This window comes from Spermophilus citellus (assembly GCF_964194105.1).
Source record: "Spermophilus citellus genome assembly, chromosome: 7".
Taxonomy (NCBI): domain Eukaryota; kingdom Metazoa; phylum Chordata; class Mammalia; order Rodentia; family Sciuridae; genus Spermophilus; species Spermophilus citellus.
Genome location: NC_138188.1, coordinates 38,501,822 through 38,527,275, shown reverse-complemented (window position 1 = coordinate 38,527,275; position 25,454 = coordinate 38,501,822). Strand labels below are relative to the sequence as shown.

The 25,454-nt window shown below is 34.2% G+C and overlaps 1 protein-coding gene across 2 annotated transcripts in view; it reads right to left on the bottom strand.

Moving 5' to 3' along the window:
- The window catches only part of RASA2 (RAS p21 protein activator 2), a 119,149-nt gene that overhangs the window by 71,293 nt on the left and 22,402 nt on the right, over positions 1–25,454 (bottom strand). For both annotated transcript variants that reach the window (XM_081300592.1, XM_081300593.1), the window contains exons 3-4: positions 19,692–19,795; positions 8,183–8,277 (exon numbers count right to left, since the gene is read on the bottom strand). In XM_081300592.1, coding sequence (XP_081156718.1) covers positions 8,183–8,277; positions 19,692–19,795 — 199 coding nt within the window. The remainder of the gene's footprint in view (positions 1–8,182; positions 8,278–19,691; positions 19,796–25,454) is intronic.

Sequence of the window (25,454 nt, the reverse complement as noted above, 5' to 3'; positions counted from 1 at the left end):
AAGGATACATAAAATTATAAGAGGCTATGAGGGGCAAGGGGGAGGGAAAAAAAAGGGAGAGAATTGAACAACAGCAGGGGAGATAGAGAGGGAAGATGGGAGGGGAGGGGAGGGGAGGGGGGATAGTAGGGGTTAGGAAAGGTAGCAGAATACAACAGACACTAATATGGCATTATGTAAAAATGTGAATATGTAACAGATGTGATTCTGCAATCTATATTTGGGGTGAAAATGGGAGTTCAAAACACAATTTGAGTCTAATGTATGAAAGATGATATATCATGAGCTATGTAATGCTTTAAATAATCAATAAAAAATTAAAAAAAAAATAAATAATTAAAAAAAAAAAAAAAAAGTGGATAGAGATAATTGCCTGGGATTGCTCGAAACTTGATAAAAGGCATCAAGTCACAGATTCAAGAAATCCTAGGATCACACAATAGGATAAACATAAAGAAAACTACAACTAAGGGCTGGGGATGTGGCTCAAGTGGTAGTGCACTCGCCTGGCATGCGTGCAGCCCGGGTTCGATCCTCAGCACCACATACAAACAAAGATGTTGTGTCCGCCGAAAACTAAAAAATAAATATTAAAAAATTCTCTCTCTCTCTCAAAAAAGAAAGAAAGAAAGAAAGAAAGAAAGAAAGAAAGAAAGAAAGAAAGAAAGAAAGAAGAAAACTACAATTAGGCACAGCACAGTAAGACTGGTAAGAAATGATTGTACGTGCTATCCCAGTATGGTGGAGCACACCTGTAATCCCAGCAGCTCAGAAGCCTAAGGCAGGAGGACAGGGAGTTCAAAGCCAGCCTCAGCAACTTAGCAAGGCGCTAAACAACTTAGCAGATCCTGTCTCTAAATAAAATACAAAAAAGGGCTGAGGAAGGGGCTCAATGGTTAAATACCTCTGGGTTCAATCCCTGGAACAATAATAAAGAAAGTAAGTCCTAAAAGCAACTACAGAAAACAGACATTACCTACAAAGAACAGTAAAACTCTGACATGGAACCACAGCATGTTTGATGATGAACATGAAATGGTGATTTAGGACTCAAATGCTTTCTTTTTATTATTTAATCTCCTGAGGGAAGTTCAATGAGGCACTTTTCACCTGTGTCAAGAAATGTTGGAAGATAAAGTACGTGGCACTGTACTGTATATATCTTTTTTTTTTAAAGATGGATACAACATCTTTAATTTATTTGTTTATTTTATGTGGTGCCAGGGATGGAACCCAATGCCTTATGCATGCCAGGCAAGCACTCTACCACTGAGCCACAACCCCAGCCCCTGTCTTGTATATTTCTAGTTTAAAATAAAACAAATTTCTAGAAGGTATTATTTTATGTGAATTTCATAGCATTAATTATTATGTTAGGCTGATATATTTTAAATTATATTCCTTTGTATTAAGGAGCATTTTTAGGAATTCATATTACTCTGATACTGTCTGAAGATTTAATATTTTTGTATGCTAACTTTATTATTTCAATTAATTTTACAAAAATTTCACATAGAAATATCTGTGATCATTTCAACTTTACATTATGTATATTCTGGGAGCCATATAGAATTACATGTAAAATTCCGCATACAGTTTGGGGAAACTCAGATGAAGAGAGGCATTTGGGCAAAGTACAATGTATGCATTTAAAATTTTCTCAAGTCTAAACATTTTTAAGTTACAAACCACTAAATTTTAACAACCATTTCCACATAAAAGAACTGTTTCAAGTGGTCAGAAAAAAGAAATATGAGGAGAGGAACATCAAAACTTCTGGATTTGTAATAGTTTTTTTTTTTTTTTTTTAAGACAGGGTTCTCATTATGTTATCCAGGCTGGTATTAAATTCGTTGGCTCAAGTGATCCACCTGCCTCAGCCTCCCAAGGAGCTCCTCCCAGGATAATGATAATTGGCATGTGCCACCTCACCTAGCGAATAGGATGTTTTTATATATACAAATTACCTCTGTAAGTAATTTTAAACATAATTCCTGTCATAAAAAGCAAAATAAAGGTTTTACATATTTCTTATATTAGTGGTAGTTCTTTACAGTAGGACTTGTTTTCTCCTTAAGTATTTATTGTGATGTAGGATGGCTCATCCCTTTGTTATTTACATATACAAATTTATAAATAAAGTTTAAAAAACCCTGCAATAATAAACTATGCTTTTAAATTCATTATGTCTTAACTGTTTTAAGAAACTGGTATATGAATTACTAGCTATAATCACTGCATTTTGTTTTAAATACTTGTCTAAACAGATAAAGCAGAGACCATGTTTAAAAAATGATAAAATAATCAAAAGCTTATGGCATGATCCAGAAATTCAAGTTAAGCTTGTTGGAAAAGACTCAGCAACTTAAGTAACTTCATCAAAAGCATATGACTGACATTACATCTAGATTCTGCTTGTACAAGCTGTGTGAGACAAACTCAATTAACAAAAGCAGTAAACTCTCAATATGGAAGATATGGCTTAATCAGTCTAATGTAAAGCATGTTCTTTATCATAGTACCTAAGAGTAAAGAATGGAAAAATATGTAGAAGATTTTTGTGAGTTCCAGGACCTAATGGCCAAGAGCATGGCTGCAGATCACTGAAACAAAAGAGGACTTACAGAAAGCACCACACAATCCATACTAACATCACCTATGTGGCAATCAATATGGAAAAAGAATATCACCTGAAGTAGACTGGTGACCAGGACCAGAAACAAAGGGAAAGAATCCTTCAAATTTAAGGAAGTGCTGTACCAGAATCAAAATCTATTTAAAGATCAAATAAGAGTACTGAAAAGTGTCCATTAGACATAGTGATATGATGTCACAGATAATGCGAGCCATTTGTGCTTTCCCTCTGAATCACTGTGGAGTCTGAAGGCAAAACAGAGCAGCATGAAGAAAATGGTTCAACCCAGAGGGGAAAACTATAAAAGGTAGAAGAATCAAGTCAAGAAAAGACATTGTTTAAGCAGAAAAATTCACTCATGAAACACTACTATTCATTTGAAAATAAAATGAAAAATAATTATTAACATTAGAGTTATAAAGCATCTAAGTGAAATTCAAGGTAGAAGTTAAATTCTTAATTTTTCAACTATTCTGTAATAAAAGCCACCTTACTACTATGAGGATATTTTCATTTGACGGCTAAATTATGTTTCTGCATGCTACTTCCCTAAAACTTCGCAACCCAAATAGAATCCTTTATACTAAAACTTACATTTCAAATATGATCCTCAGGCAATAAGTTAGCAAGTATTCTGGGTGCAAATGCCAATGAGTGGCAAAGCTAGAAGATCAAACATCTCCCCCTTCTGAGGTAGAGATGCCAATCATTTCCTCCACCCAAACCCTCCTTTTTTTCGGGGGAGGGTGTACTGAGGATCTGAACCCAGAGATGCTTTACTACTAAGCTACATTTCCAACCCTTAATTTTTTGAGACAGGTCTCACTAAGTTGCTCAGGGTCTTGCTAAATTGCTGTGGCTGACCTAAATCTTGTGATCCATCTGTCTCAGCCTCCTAATTCATAGGGATTGCAGGTATAGCCACCATGTCGGACCCAAACCACTTTCTTAAGGAGCAAAGCCCTAAATGTATTGCCCTCCAATGCTTTTCCTCTAACCATATCAAATTAGACTTCAGTGGACATCTGACCCAAATCTGTCCAATTCTATGAATTGCTAAATCTGATCTTCAAGAGTTAGGAGGCTATATGGTCACATGGATTAAGTCTATAAACAGGAGAATAGATTCACAGAGAAGCAGAGGAACAGACATATAGTCTCAATGGATACACAAGAAGAATACAATGGAATCTTATCTTTAAATGATGCTTTTCCCTTTCCTTTTCATTAGAGAAAACATTAACTATTCACTCTTCAAAATCAAAGGAGGGGCTGGGGTTGTAGCTCAGTGGCAGAGCGCTTGCTCCCTACCTGTGGGGCACTGGGTTAGATCCTCAGTACCACATAAAAATAAACAAACAAAATAGATGTTGTGTTCACATGTAAACACACGTGAAAGAAAAAAAAAAACTAAACAGTGAATAGCTGTACTCAATCAGCACAGTGGGTATATAAGTAGGAAGAAATGAATCAGGAGTCTCAGTTCCCGAGTGCCTCTTACAGTGTTATTAAGTGGAGGTCTATGGTTTAACAATATAGTACATATTTTTCATTCCACCATGGCCCCAAATGTAAGCCAACTATTTTATGTGGTGGTCAATAAAAACCAAACCGCTCTAGTATGCTTTATGAGAAAGTCTTTTCAAAAACAATTTTAATTCATATCAATTTTTTCTATTCTGCTATTGTCATAACCTAACCTCCACATAAGATACAGCCTCTCTGCAGATGCTTGATAACTCTCTTACTCAAGGTAGCCATAGTGACCATAGTGACATTCCTATAATTACATTTCAAGAAGCTCACTATGGGCTGGGGATGTGGCTCAAGCGGTAGCGCGCTCGCCTGGCATGCGTGCGGCCCGGGTTCGATCCTCAGCACCACATACCAACAAAGATGTTGTGTCCGCCGAGAACTAAAAAATAAATATTAAAAATTCTCTCTCTCTCTCTCTCTCTCTCTCTCTCTCTCTCTCTCTCTCTCTCTCTCCCTCCTCTCTCACTCTCTCTTTTAAAAAAAAAAAAAAAAAAGAAGAAGCTCACTAGGAGATTCCTCAGAAAACTTAGAATGGAACCCCCATTTGACCCAGTTATCCCACTCTTTGGCATATAACCAAAGGACTTAAAATCAGCATACTATAGTGACATGGCCACATCAATGTTTATAGCAGCTTAATTCACAATAGCTATGCTATGGAATCAACCTAGGTGCCCTTTAATAGTTAGATAAATAAAATGTGTGTGTGTGTGTGTGTGTATTTATGTATAGAAAATACACACACATACACACACACACACACACACGGAATATTACTCAGCCATAAAGAAGAATGGAGTTATGGCATTTGCCGATAAATGGACGGAACTGGAGACTATCATGCTAAGTGAAATAATCCAATCCCCCCCCCCAAAAAAAACCCAAAGGCCAAATGTTCTCTCTGATATGTAGATGCTAACACATAATGTGGGGAGAACAGAAGTTCATTGGATTAGACAAAGGGGAAAGACAGGGATGAGAATAGGAAAGATGGTAGAATGCATAGGCTATTACTTTCCTATGTTCATATATGAATACACAACCACTGTAACTTCATACCATTACAACCATAAGGATGGGAAGTTATATTCCATGTATGTGTAATATGTTAAAATACATTCTACTGTCATGTAGAACAAATTTTAAAAAAAGAAAAAGAGAGAAAGAACTGGATTCAGACCATGGCAAAACAAACAAATAAACAAAAACCCAAAACAGAAAAACTCCCTAGGAACTTTCCAATGCCCCTTCCTTTTTCTCTGAGCTAATTACTTTTTAAGTCCTGGGGACTGAATGCCAATCATGGGGCCCTCTTACCACTGAGCTAGATCACCAGCTCTTTTTCAAATTTTATTTTAAGAACGGGACTCACTATTGCCCAGGCTGGCCTCAAACTTGTGATCCTCCTACATTAGCCTCCCAAGTAGCTGTGATTACCAGAACACACCACTGTACAATGCTTGTTTGAGCTAATTTGAGTAGGCTTCTATTCTATTTTTAGATGCTACCTAAGTAACTCTCCTAATCTGCTAAAGACTTTTTATGACTAACAGTACAGAGTATTAAAAGGTCAGAAAGACTGTAGTTAGGAGTATTAGAATCAGATAGATCTCTGTTGAAATCACAGCTTCATCATTTAGTAGTTCTGTGATTGTAGAGAAGTCATTTAATCTCTGTGAATTCCATTTACCTTATCTGTAAAATGGAGGTATTATTACCTACCTCATAATGTTACTGTAAAGATTAAATGAGATAACATATATTAAATACTTGGTACCATGTTTGGTATATAATGATATAGTTATATAAAAGTAATTATTAGAATCCTTGCCAAACTCAGTCTATCTCATAGCTTTCTCCTACTGTCCTCATCAATTGCTCTTACTTTTTCCAAATATTTTTTTGTAAAGTTTACATAAGCAAGCAAACTTAAAACAAAACAAAACAAAACAAAACAACCAACAACTGGGATCTGTATTAATCATGGGCTACTTTTCTATCTTTTCTAGACTCACAAAGTCAACTTCTGTATTCCCAGTTCAGTTTTTGGCCAGCACAATAATATTCCCAATGGCACCATATTAATATGAAAAGTATTATGCATCCCTTCTACTTCCTAACATACTCTTCCTTCTAAAATCTATTTTAAATAGCAGGTAACTCTTACTAGCTAATTATCATTTAAGACAAAAATGACAGCAAAGGTTAGCAACCCATAGTCATGAAAATAACCTGTAGCAAATTTAAAATGTGAATATGATACCTAATAGGTAAATGTTGCTTCTAGAATCTTTATGTTTCAGAGATGAGTTTTATATGTATAATCATGTCCCAGTATTAACCTCTAATAACTATCTCTAAGAGTTACACTATAGAGATTTCTACTTTTTCAGAACTGGAGCCCTAAATCCTTTAGAAAATTTATACTGGTTAAAAGAACACTTATTGAACTAAATCTTAAAATAATCCTCAAATATCATTTCAGACAAAATTTTCAAAGCCACTTCTAGTCTTCTGTTAAAACTATTAGAAAAATTTACATTATACCAAAAGTGTATAATAGTGGGTTGTCTATGAAAAAGGTGTTAAATTGGATATGAAAAACTAAAAGTAAAAGCTGGTATTTTAATGTAAAATTTTCAAAATGAAAATATGCTTTCTGTAAAGGCACATTATATAATAGCCACCAGACTGATAGTAACATATTTTATATTTGTATAGCAATTAACAGTTTTTAAAGTACTCTTCCACTTAATTCTTAAAACCATATAAGTCAAACATGATGACTTTTCCCATTTTACAGAAATTAATTTCAACATCATTAAAGTAACCACATATAAACACTAGAACCTAAATTTTCTGACTTCTAATTTAAGCCATTTCAACTTACTCATATTGATTCTCACCTGGATCATTAACATCCCTGTATAATTGGTATGTGGATAATACTTATAGTCAAATGGAAATAAAAGAGTTTTAAAATGAGGTGGAGTAGATAAAACCGGGGAAGAGTCAGTTGTATTCTGTATTTAAGCAGGGGTTTTGTACACAAATGCTTAGTTTTTTTGAGAATCTAATCAGAGAATGCTTGAAAGGTTATAAGGAAATAGAGCACAGGCACTTTATTGCAAATTATCTGTGGGTGTGCAAGCAGCACTTTTTTCTTGTCTTAAAACTTCTGTTTGAGTCACAGTGGCAAATTATAACTTCTTTTAGAGAAGATGAATCCTGTTTGCAGTTATGCCCTCGGGAAATGATTTCACAATCCTTACCATACTTTATAAATAAATAGGTTTACAAAAAAAATTTCCCTTTAGATAGAAATAACAATTTCTAAGACAGAGCAACTCAAATTTTCCAGAAGGAAATAGAAACTTCAGCTATGTGGTTAAAAGATAGATCTCTACTCGTATAGAATCTGCAAAAGCCCTCTTATTTTGACAAAACAAAAGAAGGGATTAAAAGGAGTAATGATACCCTTTCAAATAAAAAAAGAGGTGAACAACAGGAAAGGATGGGTATGGGAATGAAGGCTCTATATGGTGGGCTCAGGCATAGTTAAAATGAGTAACATTTTCCCCGAGTCTAGTTTATTAGAGAGTGAACAGAGTATCCCGATAAGAATGAATAAAATCACAGACTTCCAAGGTCAGAGTTAATAAAGCATAACTTTCCTCTTCTTTAAAAAAAAAAAATTAATACTTTGCTTCTGTTTACGTGAACAGCAGAACTAAGGCAGGAAAAAAAATATGTGCTCCCTAACATAATCTCCCTGAACCCACACATTTGCATACACTTGTGCATTATTTTTGAATAAACATGCCACAGCCATTTCCTTTCAGCTCTACCTTCCCCACAGCTCTATATTACTCAAAGGTCTGTAATATCTGGTGTTAGAATTCACAATAAAGTATCACAAACTCTAACTAAATGACCCAGCATAATCCATTTCATTTTCACTCATTTTCTATGTGTGACAATCTCTTGCATTACTTAAGACTTAATATTTACCTGAACCTCTGAATTGGAATCAACAGGCTGTAGTGAAAACCAAGTTTCTTTGCCACTATGGTTACACAAGTCTTCTTTTTTGATGGCTACTTTTCCTATAAAAAATAAGTAAAACAATGAGATAACGTATGTTGCATGATCCTAAGATTCATTAGCACTGTCATATAAAATACTTTATAGAAAACATTTTAGAGTTATTTGCACCTATGATATTATGTTTTTATAAAGCTTCCTATGTCTAAAGAATGAAGAAGCGTCCCACTCCTCCTTGCCCCTTCTCAGATCCTTCTCTGGGTCTTTCTGTCCAATCTCCTGACTTGACAAAAACTCAGGTGTATTTACATGCAATTGCATTTTGTAGTTACTCACATTGACACTCTTACCCATAGTACATTCAGTATAAAAAGCAATGTAAAATGGCAGTGCAAACTAATCTTCCCACCTATTCAGTACTATATGTGAACCATGTGTTCAGGTCAATTTTGAGCAGATATAGCTGCATATAGTAATAGACTATAAGTACCAATTAAGTGAAAAGGAAAAACAACATATATCACTAACAAAAGTGAAAACTATGCTATTGTCAAAAACTTACTTTATTGAAACTCCACTGCTTCAATACATACAAAAATCAAAGCAGTTCCCTAAAGAGTTTCTATCTCAGGAAAAACCCAACGCAACGAACAAAGTAATATGAGAGGAAGAAACAAGAAATGTTCTTATTATAATAAAGTATTTGCCATGGTGGTATAAAGCATTTCCTTCCTCAATTCAAGTTTTAAGAAGTACGCACAGTTTTGCATATGACTAACAATTTATTCTAAGATTCTACTCAAAAGCTTCAACAAAGGACACATACTAAAGTTAAAAGCAGCTCACTTTCATTTTTTTCAAATAAAAATTTTCACTTTACGTGTCTTAATTATACTTCATCTTTGCACTTATGACATACTTTGGTCTTTTAGTTCAACATTTGAAAACTTTAAGAAAATGGTAAAGAAATTCTGATGTCAGATACATCAATTATTGTATATTAAGTAAAAAGTATATAAAAATAAATACAGAACGTATGCTTAAAATACTTTTCTGGAAGTAAATAGTGGTGACTATACAACTTTATAAGTATAATAAAACCCACTACATTGTATACTTTTATTTTCATTTTAAAATATTTTATTTTTAAATAATTACAAACTTAGTGGCTAGGATTGTGGCTCAGCAGTAGAGCACTTGCCTAGCACACGTAAGACCCTGGGTTCGATCCTCAGTACCATATAAAAATAAATAAATTAAACAAAGATATTGTGTCCAACTTAAAAAAAAATAATTACAAACTTGGAGAAAAAAAGCTGTAAGATCAGTACAAAAATTTTCATATTCATTACCCAAATTCCCTAAATATTAATATTTTACCATGTTTCTCTCCCCCTTTCTTTCTGCTATATATGTATTATTCCTTTTCTGAATCACTGAAAAACAAGTTGTAAATGTGATATATACATTAAAAGGGTAAATTTTAAGGCACGTGACTTATATCTTAATAAAACTGTTATTAAAACTTTTTAATCATATTACAGTTTTTGATAAGCTTATCTTCCCATTTATGAGTTGAAACTCAAGCTCTAAAGACCACCTACTTATGTGCAATTTTAAGAAAAATATTAAAATTCACAACTAGATTTATTATAGTGGCAACTGTATGAATACTACTATCCAGAGGATACCTTTTGAATATTTATGAGCTATATCTATTAACACATGAAAGTTTTAAAATGTAATATTTCAAAATTAATAAATGGGCCCTAGTCAGTATAAATTTTTCCAACCTTTATTTATTTATTTATTTAATAAAGATATATTTTTTTTTTAAAGAGAGAGTGAGGGGGGGGAGAGAGAGAGAGATTTTTTTTTTTTTTAAATATTTATTTTTTAGTTCTCGGCAGACACAACATCTTTGTTGGTATGTGGTGCTGAGGATCGAACCCGGGCCACACGCATGCCAGGCGAGCACGCTACCTCTTGAGCCACATCCCCAGCCCCCTTCCAACCTTTAAAATAAAGTTTGGGAGGAAATCTCATGTGACAATTAAAATCTTTATGTGAATACACAGCATTTATAATTCATTCAAATCTCGTAGTAAATAGCACTAGGAAGATCAAGCTTTTTTTCTTTTTTTGTGAAATTTTAGATAGAAATAATGAGAAAACAGAAATTTTCCTACTACTGAATTAAGAGCCAAGTATGAAATTCAGGTATTGCTTGAAATATCCACATATTCCTTATACTGTTAAATGAATTTATGTTAAGAGCTAAATCAGCTGGGCACAGTGGCACAGGCCTATAACCCCAGCACCTTGGGAGGCTGAGGCAGCATGACCACAAGTTCAAAGCCAGCCTCAGCAAAAACAAAGTGCTAAGCAACTCAGTGAGACCCTGTCTCTAAATAAAATACAAAATAGGGCTGGAGATGTGTTAAGGTCTGTAAACAAGTCAAGATGGCACCTGGCATTTTGCCAGAATGGTTTGGGAAGTAATGAGCCATTAAGTGTGGAGATTCCTTATTGGTTGACTGCTGTATCTAGTTTATGTTAATTAAGATAAGCTGTGTGTAATGTATATATACCCCTCCTGTCTTACAATAAACGGCTCCCACTCCTGCTGTATCAATGTACACAAGTTGCTCGTCACCCCCCCCACCCCGGGGTTATTTTGCTGCAGCCAGACTGCGGCAGAGATGTGGCTCAGTGGTTAAGTGCCCCTGAGTTCAATCCCTGGTATCCCCCCACCCCAAAAACAGAGCTAAATCATACAACTCTTGGTTGTTGTTTTTTTTTTTTTTGATAATATGGAATTCCTAGCAAAATAATAAAATACCAGGAATAGGTAGGATACAAAATTATGACAAAGTATTCAATATTATATGCCACAAATGATGATTATCATAGTTCCAATTACCACTGATTCCACATTAGATAAATAAATTTAAAGGCGATGCATAATAGCTTGATACTTTGAAAAAATAATAATGTACACATAGATATAGATCTATATATCTGTTGAAGTGCTTACCTTTGGGAAAGCACTCCCTGCTGCTTTTAAGAATCTTTGTAGCTATGCTATCTTTGTAGTCCTTTCTCCACAAAAAAGAACAGATAATATCTCACAAATAATTTTTTTTTTTGGTGCTGGGAACCAAACTAAGGGCCTTGTACATTCTAAGCTAGTGCTCTACCAGTGAGCTATATCCCGAGCTCTGCCATACGATTTTAAGAGCATTTACCTAACATTCAGAAACTCACTGGTAGAGTGTTGGTAAGGACCTCTATTCTACAACTCCCTTAATTTATAGTTTTAAATCTAATTTTTGAATATTTATGTAGATGTATATATTATGTGTACATATGATATAAACTAAGTACCAAATTTAAGAGAGTTCTAAAACAAATTTTACTCAGAAGTTTAGATGTTGACCAATTCATTCCCTCATTCTACATATAGCCACACTGACAATGTGTTTAAATGATGATTTGATTTCCACGCTCCCTCAACCAGTCTATTTAACTAACAATGCTTTTAAAAACTGTAGGAATCCACCTGTCCTATTTATGACTAACAACTCAGATCACTGGAAATACATCTTCTCCATAACAGGTGGCGTTCCAAAAGAGAATCCTTATAGGTCCAACACTCCAGAAATAAATATCCTCTTCCTCCTACTCGATATCTGATATAGCATGATACTCATTGTCACTAAAGAGTCGAATGGTTCTTGTCCTATGAGAGGAAAACTCTTCTCTGATTAGTTGCATAAATAAGCCACTTGTAAGCTGAAAAGAACTTGCAGTGTTATTGCCAGATCTTATTCTTAAGTTCCTAAGATGTCAGTTTCTGATAATATAAAGATTTAGTTGCATGAGGCTAGTTGGCCTGAGGAAGGAGGAAAAAAGAGCACATGATCTCAAGAAGCCAGAAATTATTATATAAAAATGCTAGATGAAAATAAAGAAAAATATTGTAAGTCATTAGGTAGCAGGAAACCTACAAGTTTCAGCACTTTATTAGGCAATATGACATGTGAAAAAGAAATACATGTCATTAGCACTAGGGAATAAAACAGGTAAAGGGGAGTAGGGAATGAAAGAAAAAATGGGAAGGAAGTACAGGGTAGAGAGAGAAATAAGAGGTTAAGTTTCTGAAACATAAGACAAAAAAAATCACTATTCTGATTTGTCATTTTGTGGTATCATTAAACTGGCAGGCATTAACCATAAAAGACAAGGCAGTGTATGTAATACAGAGAAAAAGCACTGAACTCAAAAGCCAGCAACTTCCTTAACAGGTAGAGGACATCATCACTATTTTACAAATAAGAAAAGATGAACAATATTTAGAAATGCCTACTAACACATGCTGAAGCCAGATTTCAGAGCCAATCTTACCTGTTGATGTTCCTTGTGACACAGGTATCAAGTCTGTTACTTATTAGCTGTGTAATCATGAGTTAATTATTTGAACTCTTTATATCTGATTTGCCTTCTCTGTATCAGAAATGACTTTCAGCTCTTAAAAACTATTCTTACCTCCAAAGATTGTTTTAAGTTTAGGGTTTATTATTAAAAATAGTAAACTCATTATTTCACTAACCATGAACTCACCAACCTCAAAAAGAAAGAAAGAAAAATCATCCAAGAACTTCCCAACAAATCATTTAAAGGTATTATTTCATTTCCCCACTGTCCTGAGAAACTACAGACAGAACTTAAAACTAAACACACACACCGGATACTCCATTAGTTCCTCAAAAAGTCAGACAAGGGGAGGAAACACAAAAGTAAATTAAGGAACTGTGGGCAAAGGAACCACCTCTGTCTCTAAATTTAAAAAGTATTCTTAACTTTGCAATACAACTTTAAGCAACATTTTCTTGCCATCAGTAGATAGTAGTTATCCTTGGGGCCCATTTTTAGTCACAATATAGTCTTAGAAATTTCAACCTGATATACATCCTGTTCCTACTTGGGCACTAGCAGAAACGCTGAAAGAGTAGATAAAAGTAGTAATAAGTGGAACTGCCTATACAAGATGAAATAGGATTAAAGGACTGAATAAATTCTGGCAGATAGTCAACAAGAGCAATTCAGAGACAAAGGCAGCACTTAGAAACCTTACTGTATGGAATTTAGGTGGATGCATTTTGGTCTCTGAGGTAGACCAGACTGGTATGTTAGTGTCTTCAAATAAATCATGCTTTCTGGTATCTAGGCCATTGTGTATTCCCCTCCAGCACTGACTCTGGGACTGGTTATGTGACTTGCTTTAGCCAATGGAACATCAGCAAACATAATGCAAGCAGAGGCTTAATAAGCACCTGTGCAGTAGCACTTGACCTCTTGGAACCCAGAGACCATGTGGAGAGTAAGAGCCAGGTAATAATTAGCACAGACAGCCAGTCAGACCATCCAGCACCAGTCAACCTTCCAGATAACTTTACATTAGCAATTCCAAATGAGATCAGAACTACTTCACTGAGTGAAGTCCAAACTAAGATCCCATAAGATCATGAACAAACATATGGTTGCTGTATTAAGCCATTAAATATCAGCTGGTTTGTATGCAGTAAGAGATAACTGATATAGTACCTATACGAACACATTCAAAGCGTTGCCACAAACAAATTCTAAACAGTAGATCTGACTTAAGAGCTAAATGCCAACAGAAATTACCATTCAAAGAGTTGGAAAAGACCTTAACTATTTTAAACCCAGCCTTATTTTATAGATGAACCAGGCTTACAAAAGTGACTTGTTAAAAGGTTACAGAGTCAGTGACAGAGTTATGATTGGAATTCAGGTCTCCTACATCCTAGTGAAATACTCTTTGTACAGTTCTGAGCCAAGGGGTAAGGGTGGGGGGGACACTGCCAACATCTACTAAGATATACACAACTTACTTGAATTTCCTTGAACAATAATTTCCTTGAAAAATTCCCTTAAAATATAAAATATCTAGAATATGAGGAGGTAAAATACATGTTTTAATATTAAAATACTCTTTAGAAATAAAAATATATGCTTTAAGTATTTTTCTCTTTTTTATTCTTTTCAAGAAAAGATGACACTATATATTAGGAAAATATATCACTGTAAAACAGGACTTAACTTTACAACTGCCTTTTTGTAGCATGTATCCTAGGTCTCAAATTTTGAATTAATCCACAATCTATTTTTTGCACCAACTATTTCCTGACACATCAAGATGCCCAATATGATAAATTATGCCCTGCACTGATAATAATTATTACTTCAGGGACAGGGACTGCAAGAGGGCAGTAATCAAAAATAATTATGAAAAAAAAAATCATTAAGGGTTGGAGGTAGAGCTCAGTGGTAACAGCTTGCCTTGCATGTGTGAGGCCCTGAGTTCAATCCCCAGCACTGTATGGGGGGGGGGGGGGAGCTGAAAAAGTAATTTAGCATTTTTTTTTAGCTTTTCCTTTTATTTTTATTCCAGTAGATTTTATAATTTAAAGTCTTAAATCTTTTTTAGTTTTTAAATTTTTAAAATTATTTGTCTTTTTTTATATTAACATCTTAAAATTTTTTTCTAATTAGTTTTACATGACAGCAGAATGCATTTCATTTCATTGTACAAAAAGAGAGCACAACTTTTAATTTTTCTGGTTGTACACGATGTAGAGTCGCACCATTTGTGCAATCATACAAGTCCCTAGGATGATTATGTCCATTTCATTCCACCATCTTACCTACCCCCATACTCCCTGCCCTCCCCGCTCCTCTTTGCCAGATCCAAAGTACCTCCATTCTTCCCATTCCCCCTATCCCCATTATGAATCAGCATCCACTTATCAAAAAGAATATTTGGCTTTTGTGTTTTTGGGATTGGCTTACTTCGCTTAGCATGATATTCTCCGACTCCATTCATTTACCTGTAAATGCCATAATTTTATTCTCTTAATTAGTATTCTTTATAATGACCTGATTTTTAAAAATTTTACAAAAACAAGTTCTAATAGCTCAAATAAAAAAATTATGAGTTATTAACAAAAAGAAAGTATGTTAAACTGGAAAAATGTTAAAAATTTGTAATTAAAAATATATTAAAATGGGGATATTCTGTGTTTAATATTAATTTTTCTTTTTTTTTAGAATTTTTTTTAAGAGAGAGTGAGAGAGGGGAGAGAGAGAGAGAGAGAGAGAGAGAGAGAGAGAGAGAGAGAGAGAGAGAGAGAGAGAGAAAGAGAGAATTTTTTTTAATATTTATTTTTTAGTTCTCGGCGGACACAACATCTTTGTTGGTATGTGGTGCTGAGGATCGAACCCGGGCCGCACGCATGCCAGGCGAGCGCGCTACCGCTTGAGCCACATCCCCAGCCCTAATATTAATTTTTCTATATGGAAAAATAAACTTCCCACTAAATGTAGAAATTTTATCCCTCCCTTAACAATAAATAAACATTTAAGAAAAAAATCTTCAAGCCAACAGTTATGGGATTGTTGACACCACTCCATAAAGAATTAATTTTGACTGAAAATTATTTTACTTAAAATTGATTTTTATGTCAAAAATAAATACCAAAGGCAACTTTCAGAAATCATAATTATAAACTTCAACTGAAATCTATACATAGGTTTTATTATATGTAAAGGGACAAAAGAAATCACTAAACACTTTCTTAAAGAGGTACCATGATGGTCAAAGTTATGTACTATTCTCAAGGGTTTTAATAACTACCAACAGCTTCAGTTCAATCCTTGCCTCCTCTACCTCTCTAGATTGCTGACATGAAAAGATCTGCTGCCTCCTCTTCTCTCTTCCTGCTTTCTAATAATGCTTAATCACTGTTCACGAAAGCCTCTGTATCCCTGAAACCCTTCTTATCTGCTCCCAGGTAATTTCACTCATCCCAGCATAGCCTTCAAATATCACTTAATGCTGACAGCTCTCAAATCTTTGGTTCCACCTCTTTTCCTTAAGCTTCAAATCTGTATTTCCAGCTGTCAACCACCATGTCCACCAAGACATTCCCCAGTTAACCAGTTTAATTTGTTTAAAACCAAAATCTCTTCTCCTTTTTTCATTATCCCCCCTAAATTAACGATTTCCTCATGTCCCTTATCTCAGTTAATGATAGCCATAGAAACAACAACATCATTTTTAACTCTTCTCCTTCTTATATCCTCATTAGTCCCTTGGTCCTTAAGTCCTTTGTGAAACCTCTCAAGTACATTCTCTCATTCACATTTCATTTAATAACAGATTCCTCATTGGTCTCCACACGCCAATCTCTCCTATTCTAAATCAACACGTTTCTATTGCCTACAACTTCCAAACTAGAAAGTCAACATATAAAGATTACATAAAGTGTTAAGAGATTCAAAATCATTGTCTTCAGGATAAAGTCCAAGCTCCTTAGTATAAATGTGGAACAAGTTTTAGGATCCATCACAGTTTGGCTCCAGTTTATAATCTTAGCTTTATCTGCTATCACCTGCCTGTGTAAGTTATATACTAAATCAAGATACACTACAAATATAAAGTTCACCTTCCCTCTTTGCTTCTGCCAATTCCTATCACTTTGTAACTGTTCTTTTCCTACCCAAGTAGTCTCTCTTAATCCTCCAAACAACCTATTCTCCCTTCTATGATCCCCAAGTACTTTGTTTATACCACCATTATAATACAGTCTGAAATGAAGTTCAGAATGCTCTGAAATCTGAAATATATTGAGCATTAACATGACATTCAAAGAGTTTCAAATTTTGAAGCATTTCAGATTTGGATTTTCAAATTAGGAACACTCAACCAGGAAAGTCTATGTAAAACTCCAAAATATGAAACACTTCTGGTCCCAAGCATTCCAGATAGAGAATATACAACCTATAATATTAGTATTAAAGTCTACCCCTCTGATAGCATGAAGGCACTCTGAGTCTTTCATCTTAAAAGTCCCATCTTTTGTATGCCTCATAAGTATCTTAGTAAATATTTATTTAATTGGATTGAGCATGGCATCTTAGGGGTGATCTATAAATAAGGGGTTGCTAGAAATGGAAGAATACATGTAAGTCAAGAAGTAGTCAGGTGGGCGGGCTGGGGATGTGGCTCAAGCAGTAGCGCGCTCGCCTGGCATGCGTGCGGCCTGGCTTCGATCCTCAGCACCACATACAAACAAAGATGTTGTGTCCGGCAAAAACTAGAAAAATAAATAAAAATTCTCTCTCTCTCTCTTTCTCTTTTTTTCTCTCTCTCTCTCTTTAAAAAAAAAAAAAAAGAAGTAGTAGTAGTCAGCTGGGCAAAGACATTTAAGAAATAAAACACCATGAAAATGTCTTTTCCTTGGCTTTCCACGTTGAATAAACAACCAAAAGTCAAGGTGACAAAAACTAAGACAATACTTTCTGGAGAGAGAAAAGGTATTTGGAATGTATATAACTGACAAAAGCTAACCTTTCTAACAAATAAGAATATTTAAGAATAAAGTAAAGAATTCCAACCAAAAAAAAATTAGGTAAAAGAACAATTAATTCACAGGAAAAAATGTAAGAAGTCAATAAATATTTGAAAAACACCTCAAATTCCTTGAAAATCAGAAAAAAAAAAACACGTTAAAATGTAAAAAGTATTATTTTCACCTATCATATTGGTAATGTCTTCCCAATGATAGTATCCAAGAATGTCCAGGGTGCGGTAAAATGGTTAGGCCCAAGGCATGCTTGGGGAAATATAAGTTAGTACAATATTTCTGAAGGCCAATTGTAGAAATTTATAAAGGAAATGTTTAAAATGTTCATACCCTCTGACCCAATATTTTCACTTCTGAAATTGAGTCTAACAAAAAAAGAGACATGCCAAAATTTATGCAGAAGGATATTTGTTTATAGTAACAGCATTCAAAAAGCCAAAAATCGGGCTGGGGATGTGGCTCAAGCGGTAGCGCGCTCGCCTGGCATGCGTGCGGCCCGGGTTCGATCCTCAGCACCACATACAAACAAAGATGTTGTGTCCGCCGAGAACTAAAAAATAAATATTAAAAATTCTCTCTCTCTCTCTCTCCTCTCTCCTCTCTTAAAAAAAAAAAAAAAAAAAAAAAAAGCCAAAAATCTGAAAACATAAAATGTTCACCAACAAAGAGAGTGGTTCAAACAACACATTTTCACACAAAGTATTTTATACAGCAAATATTTTTGTAAAATATGACACAGAAAGGATCATTAGATGATACTGAGTAAAAAGGAGAAAAAAAATAAACAATGTAATAGTATAAATGCACAAAATAAAGAATTGAGAAAAATACGCCAATTTATTATCTATAAGTTATTCTAGGGCAGTCACTATCAGTCACTAAAAACATGTTAATAATTTTATAAGTAAGAAAAATGTATTATTTCTAAAAGTTATTTGATTTGCTCAGAAATAACTTTGGCAAACTTCAAAAAAGGTTTGTCAGAAAAATCTGGAAGCTAAACTAGGGAGCTCTTTCAAAAAATTAAGTAGTAAGCACAGGATGAGCAGAGGATATTTGTTAGAGAGTTCTCGAGCAAAAGCTGAGACACTAGAAGTCAGTTAAAAGGACAAAGTCAGATGTACAATTTTTTAAGCTACAGGAGATTTGAACGTGTTTCAATCAGTAAGAAAGAGATAGAGACCATGAAATTCAGGGAACAAAGAAGAAAGAGGATAAAACATGTAAATTAGGCCTCTACCATTATTAATACACGCAGACAGTGATACAATGACCATAAATGTGACACACAATGCAGCCAGTTTCTGTCAACTATTTAATATATTTAGTGGTCACTAATACCATCAGGGAGAAAACATATAATTAAAGTGAATTATTACCCTATTCGAAAAACCTCAAAAAGCATATGTTTTTTAGATGGATCAATACTGACTGCATAAAATCATTTCAATAAAAACATTATTTAAACCATTCAGCAAATACTTTTTGAACATTTACTAAGTACAGCACTCTGTGAGATCATCCCTACCCTCTTAAGTACCACATTTAGTTTAACTAAAGAATCTAGATACTAAATGACAAACTAAGGAATAAGCATGAGTACTATGGAAAGAGAACTATGGGTAGTATGGAAACATGATATAGTGACTAGGGGACCAACAGAGCTTTCTTGAGGAAGTGTCATATAAGCTAAACACATAAATTAAAAGTCAAATTCAGGGGCTGGGGTTACAGCTCAGTGGTAGAGCACTTGCCTACCATGTATGAGGAACTGGGTTCGATCCTTAGCACCACATATTAATAAATAAAGGTATTTTGTCCATCTATAAATAAAAACTTATAAAAAGAGAGAGCATGATCTCTGTCTTTAAAAAAAAAAAAGTCAAATTCAGAAGTAAACAGTGTAGACAACAGGATTAGAAAGTTGAGCATATATTATTTTGGAGTTTTAACACTTCACACTTACAGAAAGAATGAATATAAACACCAATTTTGTGATAAAAATAATTATGAAGAGTACCTACCTATACGAAGGTCTCGTTGTAAAACATTCTTATCATAAACATAGAAAGACAAATACTGAAAAGTTCGTGGAATCTCAAAGTAAAATTCTTCACTGAAAAATGGACTAGAAAGAAAAGGGGAAAAAGCATATTACTTCAAATAATAACAAATGACTAAATAACTTAGTACTATCACTAACAATAGTACTATCAATACTCAAAAGATATTGCCTTCAATAAAATCAATGAAAATTACATACAAATTCCACTGAAAAGTGTGAGAAGCCATTCTCGTACATATTTGAGTTACCTTCCTGGCTGGGTGAGAGGCGCTTAGACAACTGTGTCAGAGCCTTCCCCACCCTGTCCCAGGTGCAAAGGCTTGTCTGTGTGGAGGTGTGTCTGGCCACTGACGCAAAGACCAATCACTGACCCTGACCTTGGAATGCTGCCCCCCTTGACCTTCATTGGATGGGATTTTCCCTTGAATTTTTTGTTCCCCAATAAAAGCTCACTCCCTGGCATGCTCTTCCTCTCTCGCTAGCCTCTTGTGTAAACCTCGCCACAATGGGTGGTTGGAGGCGGGAGCTAGGAAAAGCCGTCTCTGGAGCTGGGCATTAAAGGTAAAGAGAGTATATCTCTTTAATTTTAAAACTCACTAGTTAATTTCTATGCTTCAAACCTCTTTTATGAAGCTCGAGTGGCAGAAGTGGCGTCCAACGTGGGACATATTAAATTGACTAGGTTGAGTTAAGGAAAGCGCTATAGAAACAAGGAATTGGTGACATTTTTGGGGTCACAGAAGTACCAGGCAGGTACTGAAGCAAAGGAGACATTAAAATTATTAATAATGGGAAATTTGACTTCTACTGATAAGGACATGTACTTGACTATTTTAGAGACAATCATTAATCAGAAAGGAAAGCAAATAAAAAAGACTCAGTTGCTACAATTCTTAAAGGTTATAGGTGAATTTTGCCCTTGGTTTTGTGACCAAGATTCACCAAATTTACATACCTGGGACAGGGTGGGGAAGGCTCTGACACAGTTGTCTAAGCGCCTCTCACCTAGCCAGGAAGGTAACTCGAATCACGTGCGAGAATGGCTTCCCACAGAAAAGAACTTTAAAAACCTCAAAATAATTATCAATGCTAAGTTTCAACTAAATTCTTTACAAACCAAGTTGAACTTAGAGGACTTCAGTTGCCAGGATGAGTTCTAAACAAAGAGCTTTTCAGAAGTCCTGTGGACAAAAGATATAGTAATCACCTAGGGTCATGATAACCTAAAGTGGACTTATTATATGAGAGCTGAGGACATACACACCACTACCAGTCTTCAAGATATGTAAATATGTAAAGTTGTATTAATCACAATAATACATATCACCTAAAGCAAGTAACATTATATAAAGTCTTACTTTAAAAATATATTTTAAAAATTGAAACAGGCTATTTTAAAATCAACTTTATTGAGGTATAAATTACATACAGTAACCTCCAATTTAAAGTCAAGACTAATGACTTTTGGATATATTTATAAGCTTGTGTAGACTTTTCCCCAATCAAAATAATCTAATCTCCCCAGAGAGTAAAATTCCTGAGTTAAAGGGCAGATTAAACAATGTAACCTGTGAGAAAACTGTCAAACTACCTTCCAAAGTAGTTGTACAATTTTACCCTCCTCACTAGCAACACGTGAGCATTCCAGTTGCTATAGATCAACTGACAGTCTTTAATTTTAGCTATTTTAGTGAATGTGACATTAGAAATTTATATACCTGTGTAATCTCTATCCTAATCAATATATAAAACATTTCTCTCTCCCCAGAAATTTCTCTTGCACCCTTCTGCAATCACCCCCACCATATTGACACTCTCAACCAAAGTTCTATCACTACAGATTATGTTAGAATGTATAGTAATAGAAATGGTTTAAAACTGCATTTTCTTAATGAAGAATTATGTTAAATATCTTTTAACATGCTTCTTGGCCATTTGCATATCATCTTTTTTAAAATAAATATGCAAGATTTTTCATATTTTCAATGGTTGTCTTCTGAATGAATTAAGAGTTTTTGCTTTGTTTTTGTCAGGATATTTTTCTCCCAGGTGTGACTTATCATTTAATTTTTTTTGACAGTCACTTTTGAATAGGCACTTCTAATTTTGATGAAGCCTAATTTCTTTTATAATTGGTGCCTTTTGCATCCTAAGAAAATTTTACCTACCGCAAAGTTGCAAGGTTTTCTCCTATTAAACAGCTAATTTTTATAAGTTCATTTTAAGAATATTATTTTGTGGGGCTGGGGTTGTAGCTTAAGAGGTAGAGCACTCGCCTAGCAAGCGTGAGGCTCTGAGTTCAATCCTCAGCACTACATAAAAATAAAATAAAGATACTGTGTTCACCTATAACTAGAAAATTAATATATTTTTAAAAAAATTTTTTTAAATGTTTTGTTATATTTAAATGCCTCTATGAAGATATGAATCTCTAAAATCCTAGTAGATATCTTTTCTCATGAATACTTCTTTCTTGAGAATGTTTAAATAACAAAATGATTGGTTAAAAATATCACCATGAAATGCAATATCATTAGACTGTCATAATTAAATGAGAAGCTGAAATGCAAAGTAAAATACTACTACAGAAGTCATTCTTATATTGTCCAGAAAATGACTGACTTGGGTCTTCAGTTGTTATGAAGTCCAGTTAAATTTTGCACTACAATTTTCACTTCAAATGTAACCAATTTTCCATATTTTTATTGGTGCATTAGAGTTGTTCATAATGGTGCAATTTGTTATTATACATTCATACGTACACACAAGATAACACCACAATTTGGTCAATATCAGTCCTCAGTATCTTCCCTTTCTGCAACCAACTTTTTAAAGTTGGTCTGTCAAAGTAACTAGAGTCTTTTAATTAGTCTCAACATAAAAAAAAAATCAATGCAAAAACAGCTAATAGGTAAAGGTGACATGTGTCCATGTTTCTCTTTGTATTATTTAAAGAATAATAAAATAGAGAATTTTCTTTATATAGCACATATTTACACATCTAAAGTCAAATAAGAACAGAATTACTATGTTATTTGTATTGTTGTAGCATGAAAATCTCAACAACCTAACCTCCACATTTGATTGCCCACATCTTTATATAATTCATTACTTAATTGATGCATTTGAAGAAAACTTTCCAACAAGGTTGAAGCACCAGTAATGTGCTGCTACTGTTTAAATACTACCTCTTTCTTCAAAGGATTTGAATATTGCCAACTAGCCGGGCTGGCGACCTGAGCTGGGTTCACAAGAGCTGGCTGTACCAATAACTTAAGAAAATGGCCAAAGAAGCACACAACACATGGAAATACCTTTTGCTTGCAGGAATCAAGGAGACAGCTCTCAACCTTAAGGGTTCATTGAAAGAGAGAGAACGTCTGAGAAGTCTCTATTTTTATTTTTATGTGGTGCTGAGGATCAAACCCAGGCCCTCACATGTGCCAGGCAAGCACTCTACCTCTTAGCCACAACCCCAGCCCAAGAATCCTCTATTTATTGGGGAGAAAGACATTCAAGAAACTTCAACCCAATTAAGGCAAGGGATTAGGTTTCAGGAGGTTGCTTGGTGATGTCTCATAGTCTGCAGATTTGACTGACATCTCGGAAAGCCAAATCCATCTCAGGTGCTGTGTGGGATCAAAGGCAAAGCAAGCGAAAAGGACACATTATGTCGCATAGCTCAGAGAAGCAGTATCAGTCCAGTCCCCTCATGTGCTGAAATGCTCACAGCTCACACGCACAGCCCATGGCTAGCTTCCAACATTTGAACTACTTTTACCTTATCTCTTACTTCAGATCCTTTTGGGCTGCAAAGTATTTTTGGTTTCATATAATACCTTTTCTATGAAGAACTCAACAGATATAAATGACATAAAGGGAAACTTTAGAGGAAAAAAGGCAAGTATAAAGGGAAAAAAGATATGGAAAAAAGTATCAAACTCTTACCTATATACATAAACTATAATATCCAGAACCTATAAAAGATCTAAATAGTACCTAGTGACTTTCAGCTTAACAGTTTATCACAATATCCACAAGCACTAAGAACAATGAAATGAAAACAAGGTGAGAAAGGGTTTTTACTACAAATTCTTTTGTCCTATTCCACAAGAAAAAAATGCTAGAGGATGTCCAAAATCCCAGAAGCATCTAATCTAGTTATATCAAAATTGCCTAAGGTAAATACTGCTTGCTGAAATTATATTCCAAGTTGCTATGCAACTAGAAAAATGAGGATTAAAAAAAAAAACAAAACTAATTTCATCATTTCCCCTACACAAATATTCAGAAAAGGTTAAAAAAAAAAGCTAATTTTAGTTACTCATTTATAAGGCTACATACTAGAAACTACTACAGTATCCAATTTATGAACAAACTATTTTCATATATTACTGATCACTGTGCAATATGAAATCAGTGTACATTTAAGTAACAAATTAAAATTTAAATACCATTAGTTTTGCTTCTCTTTGATATATGAAAAATTACTCCGCCTTTGAGTAACTCAGTTTTCATTATTTATGAATATAAAACAAATATATTTATAAATTTATATTTACAAATATAAAGAATACCAAAATTCTAACACAAGAGGGACAGCTGACTTGTAACTAAAGATTTGAAGTATATTACTGCAAATCTTTTTGGGCTACTAAGTTATTTTCAGTTCTATATATTACGTCTTCTGAGAAGAACTCAGTATATATTCAAAATTATAGAAAATGAAAATAAAATGTAAAGGCAAACTTCAGAAAGAAAAAAAGTCAAGTAAAGAAAAAAAAGGTATGAAAAAAAGTATTAAAAGACATCTTTGAAATACAACTGATCTGAAATACAATTCACATAATTTATGGCATGCAACATTTCATCTACCACATGCTTATTTCAACAACTCCCTGTACCCTTGTTTTAATCCTTATTTCTGAATAAGACCGCATCTTTCTAGCACTGCTCTGTACCAGAATCATGTCACAAATACTGCTAAGAGCAGAGGTGGCACATTCTCATTTTACAAATCAGAATTTACTGTGATAGTCTTAAAGTGTAATTATACTTTCAAAGATGAAAAATCTACCTAAGAGTCCATTCCTTGATAATGTACTGCTAATTTAACTAACAATATATGAACTTTAAGAAGTAATTAAAAAAAATAAAAAATAGAAAAAAATTTAAAAAAGAAGTAATTTATTCTTTAGAGAAATAAACTAATGTGCTCTGAGGAAAGTTAAAATAAATGGGCAAAATTTAACCTAGAAAACAAGACTGAAATATAACAGTTGTTTTCAAAAACTTGAAAGACCACCAAATGAAAGACAGACTAAATTCGTTTCCCAGTAATCCAACATATAGAATTAGGTACAATTTAAAAGAAAAATATATTTGAGATAATAAGAAGCCACATGGATGAATACATAAATAAACAGAATCCAGCAAGTTACTGGCATATATATAGTTGGTTCTCATTGTAATAATCATTAACCAACTAAACATAAAAGCTTTCTAGGAGTCAGAATAGTTCAAAAGACCAAATGAGATACTTAGGAGGCAATGAACTCCCTGGTCACTGGAACATTGCTAAGCAAATGCCATAAGATCACCTATCAAAGCCATGGTCAAGAAGATGCTAAGCATAAGGTGGTTAGTCTGTCTGCTCAATGAACATTCAGGCTCTTTCAAATTCTTAGATTCGGTAACTCTAAAAGTAAATTCATAATGTAAA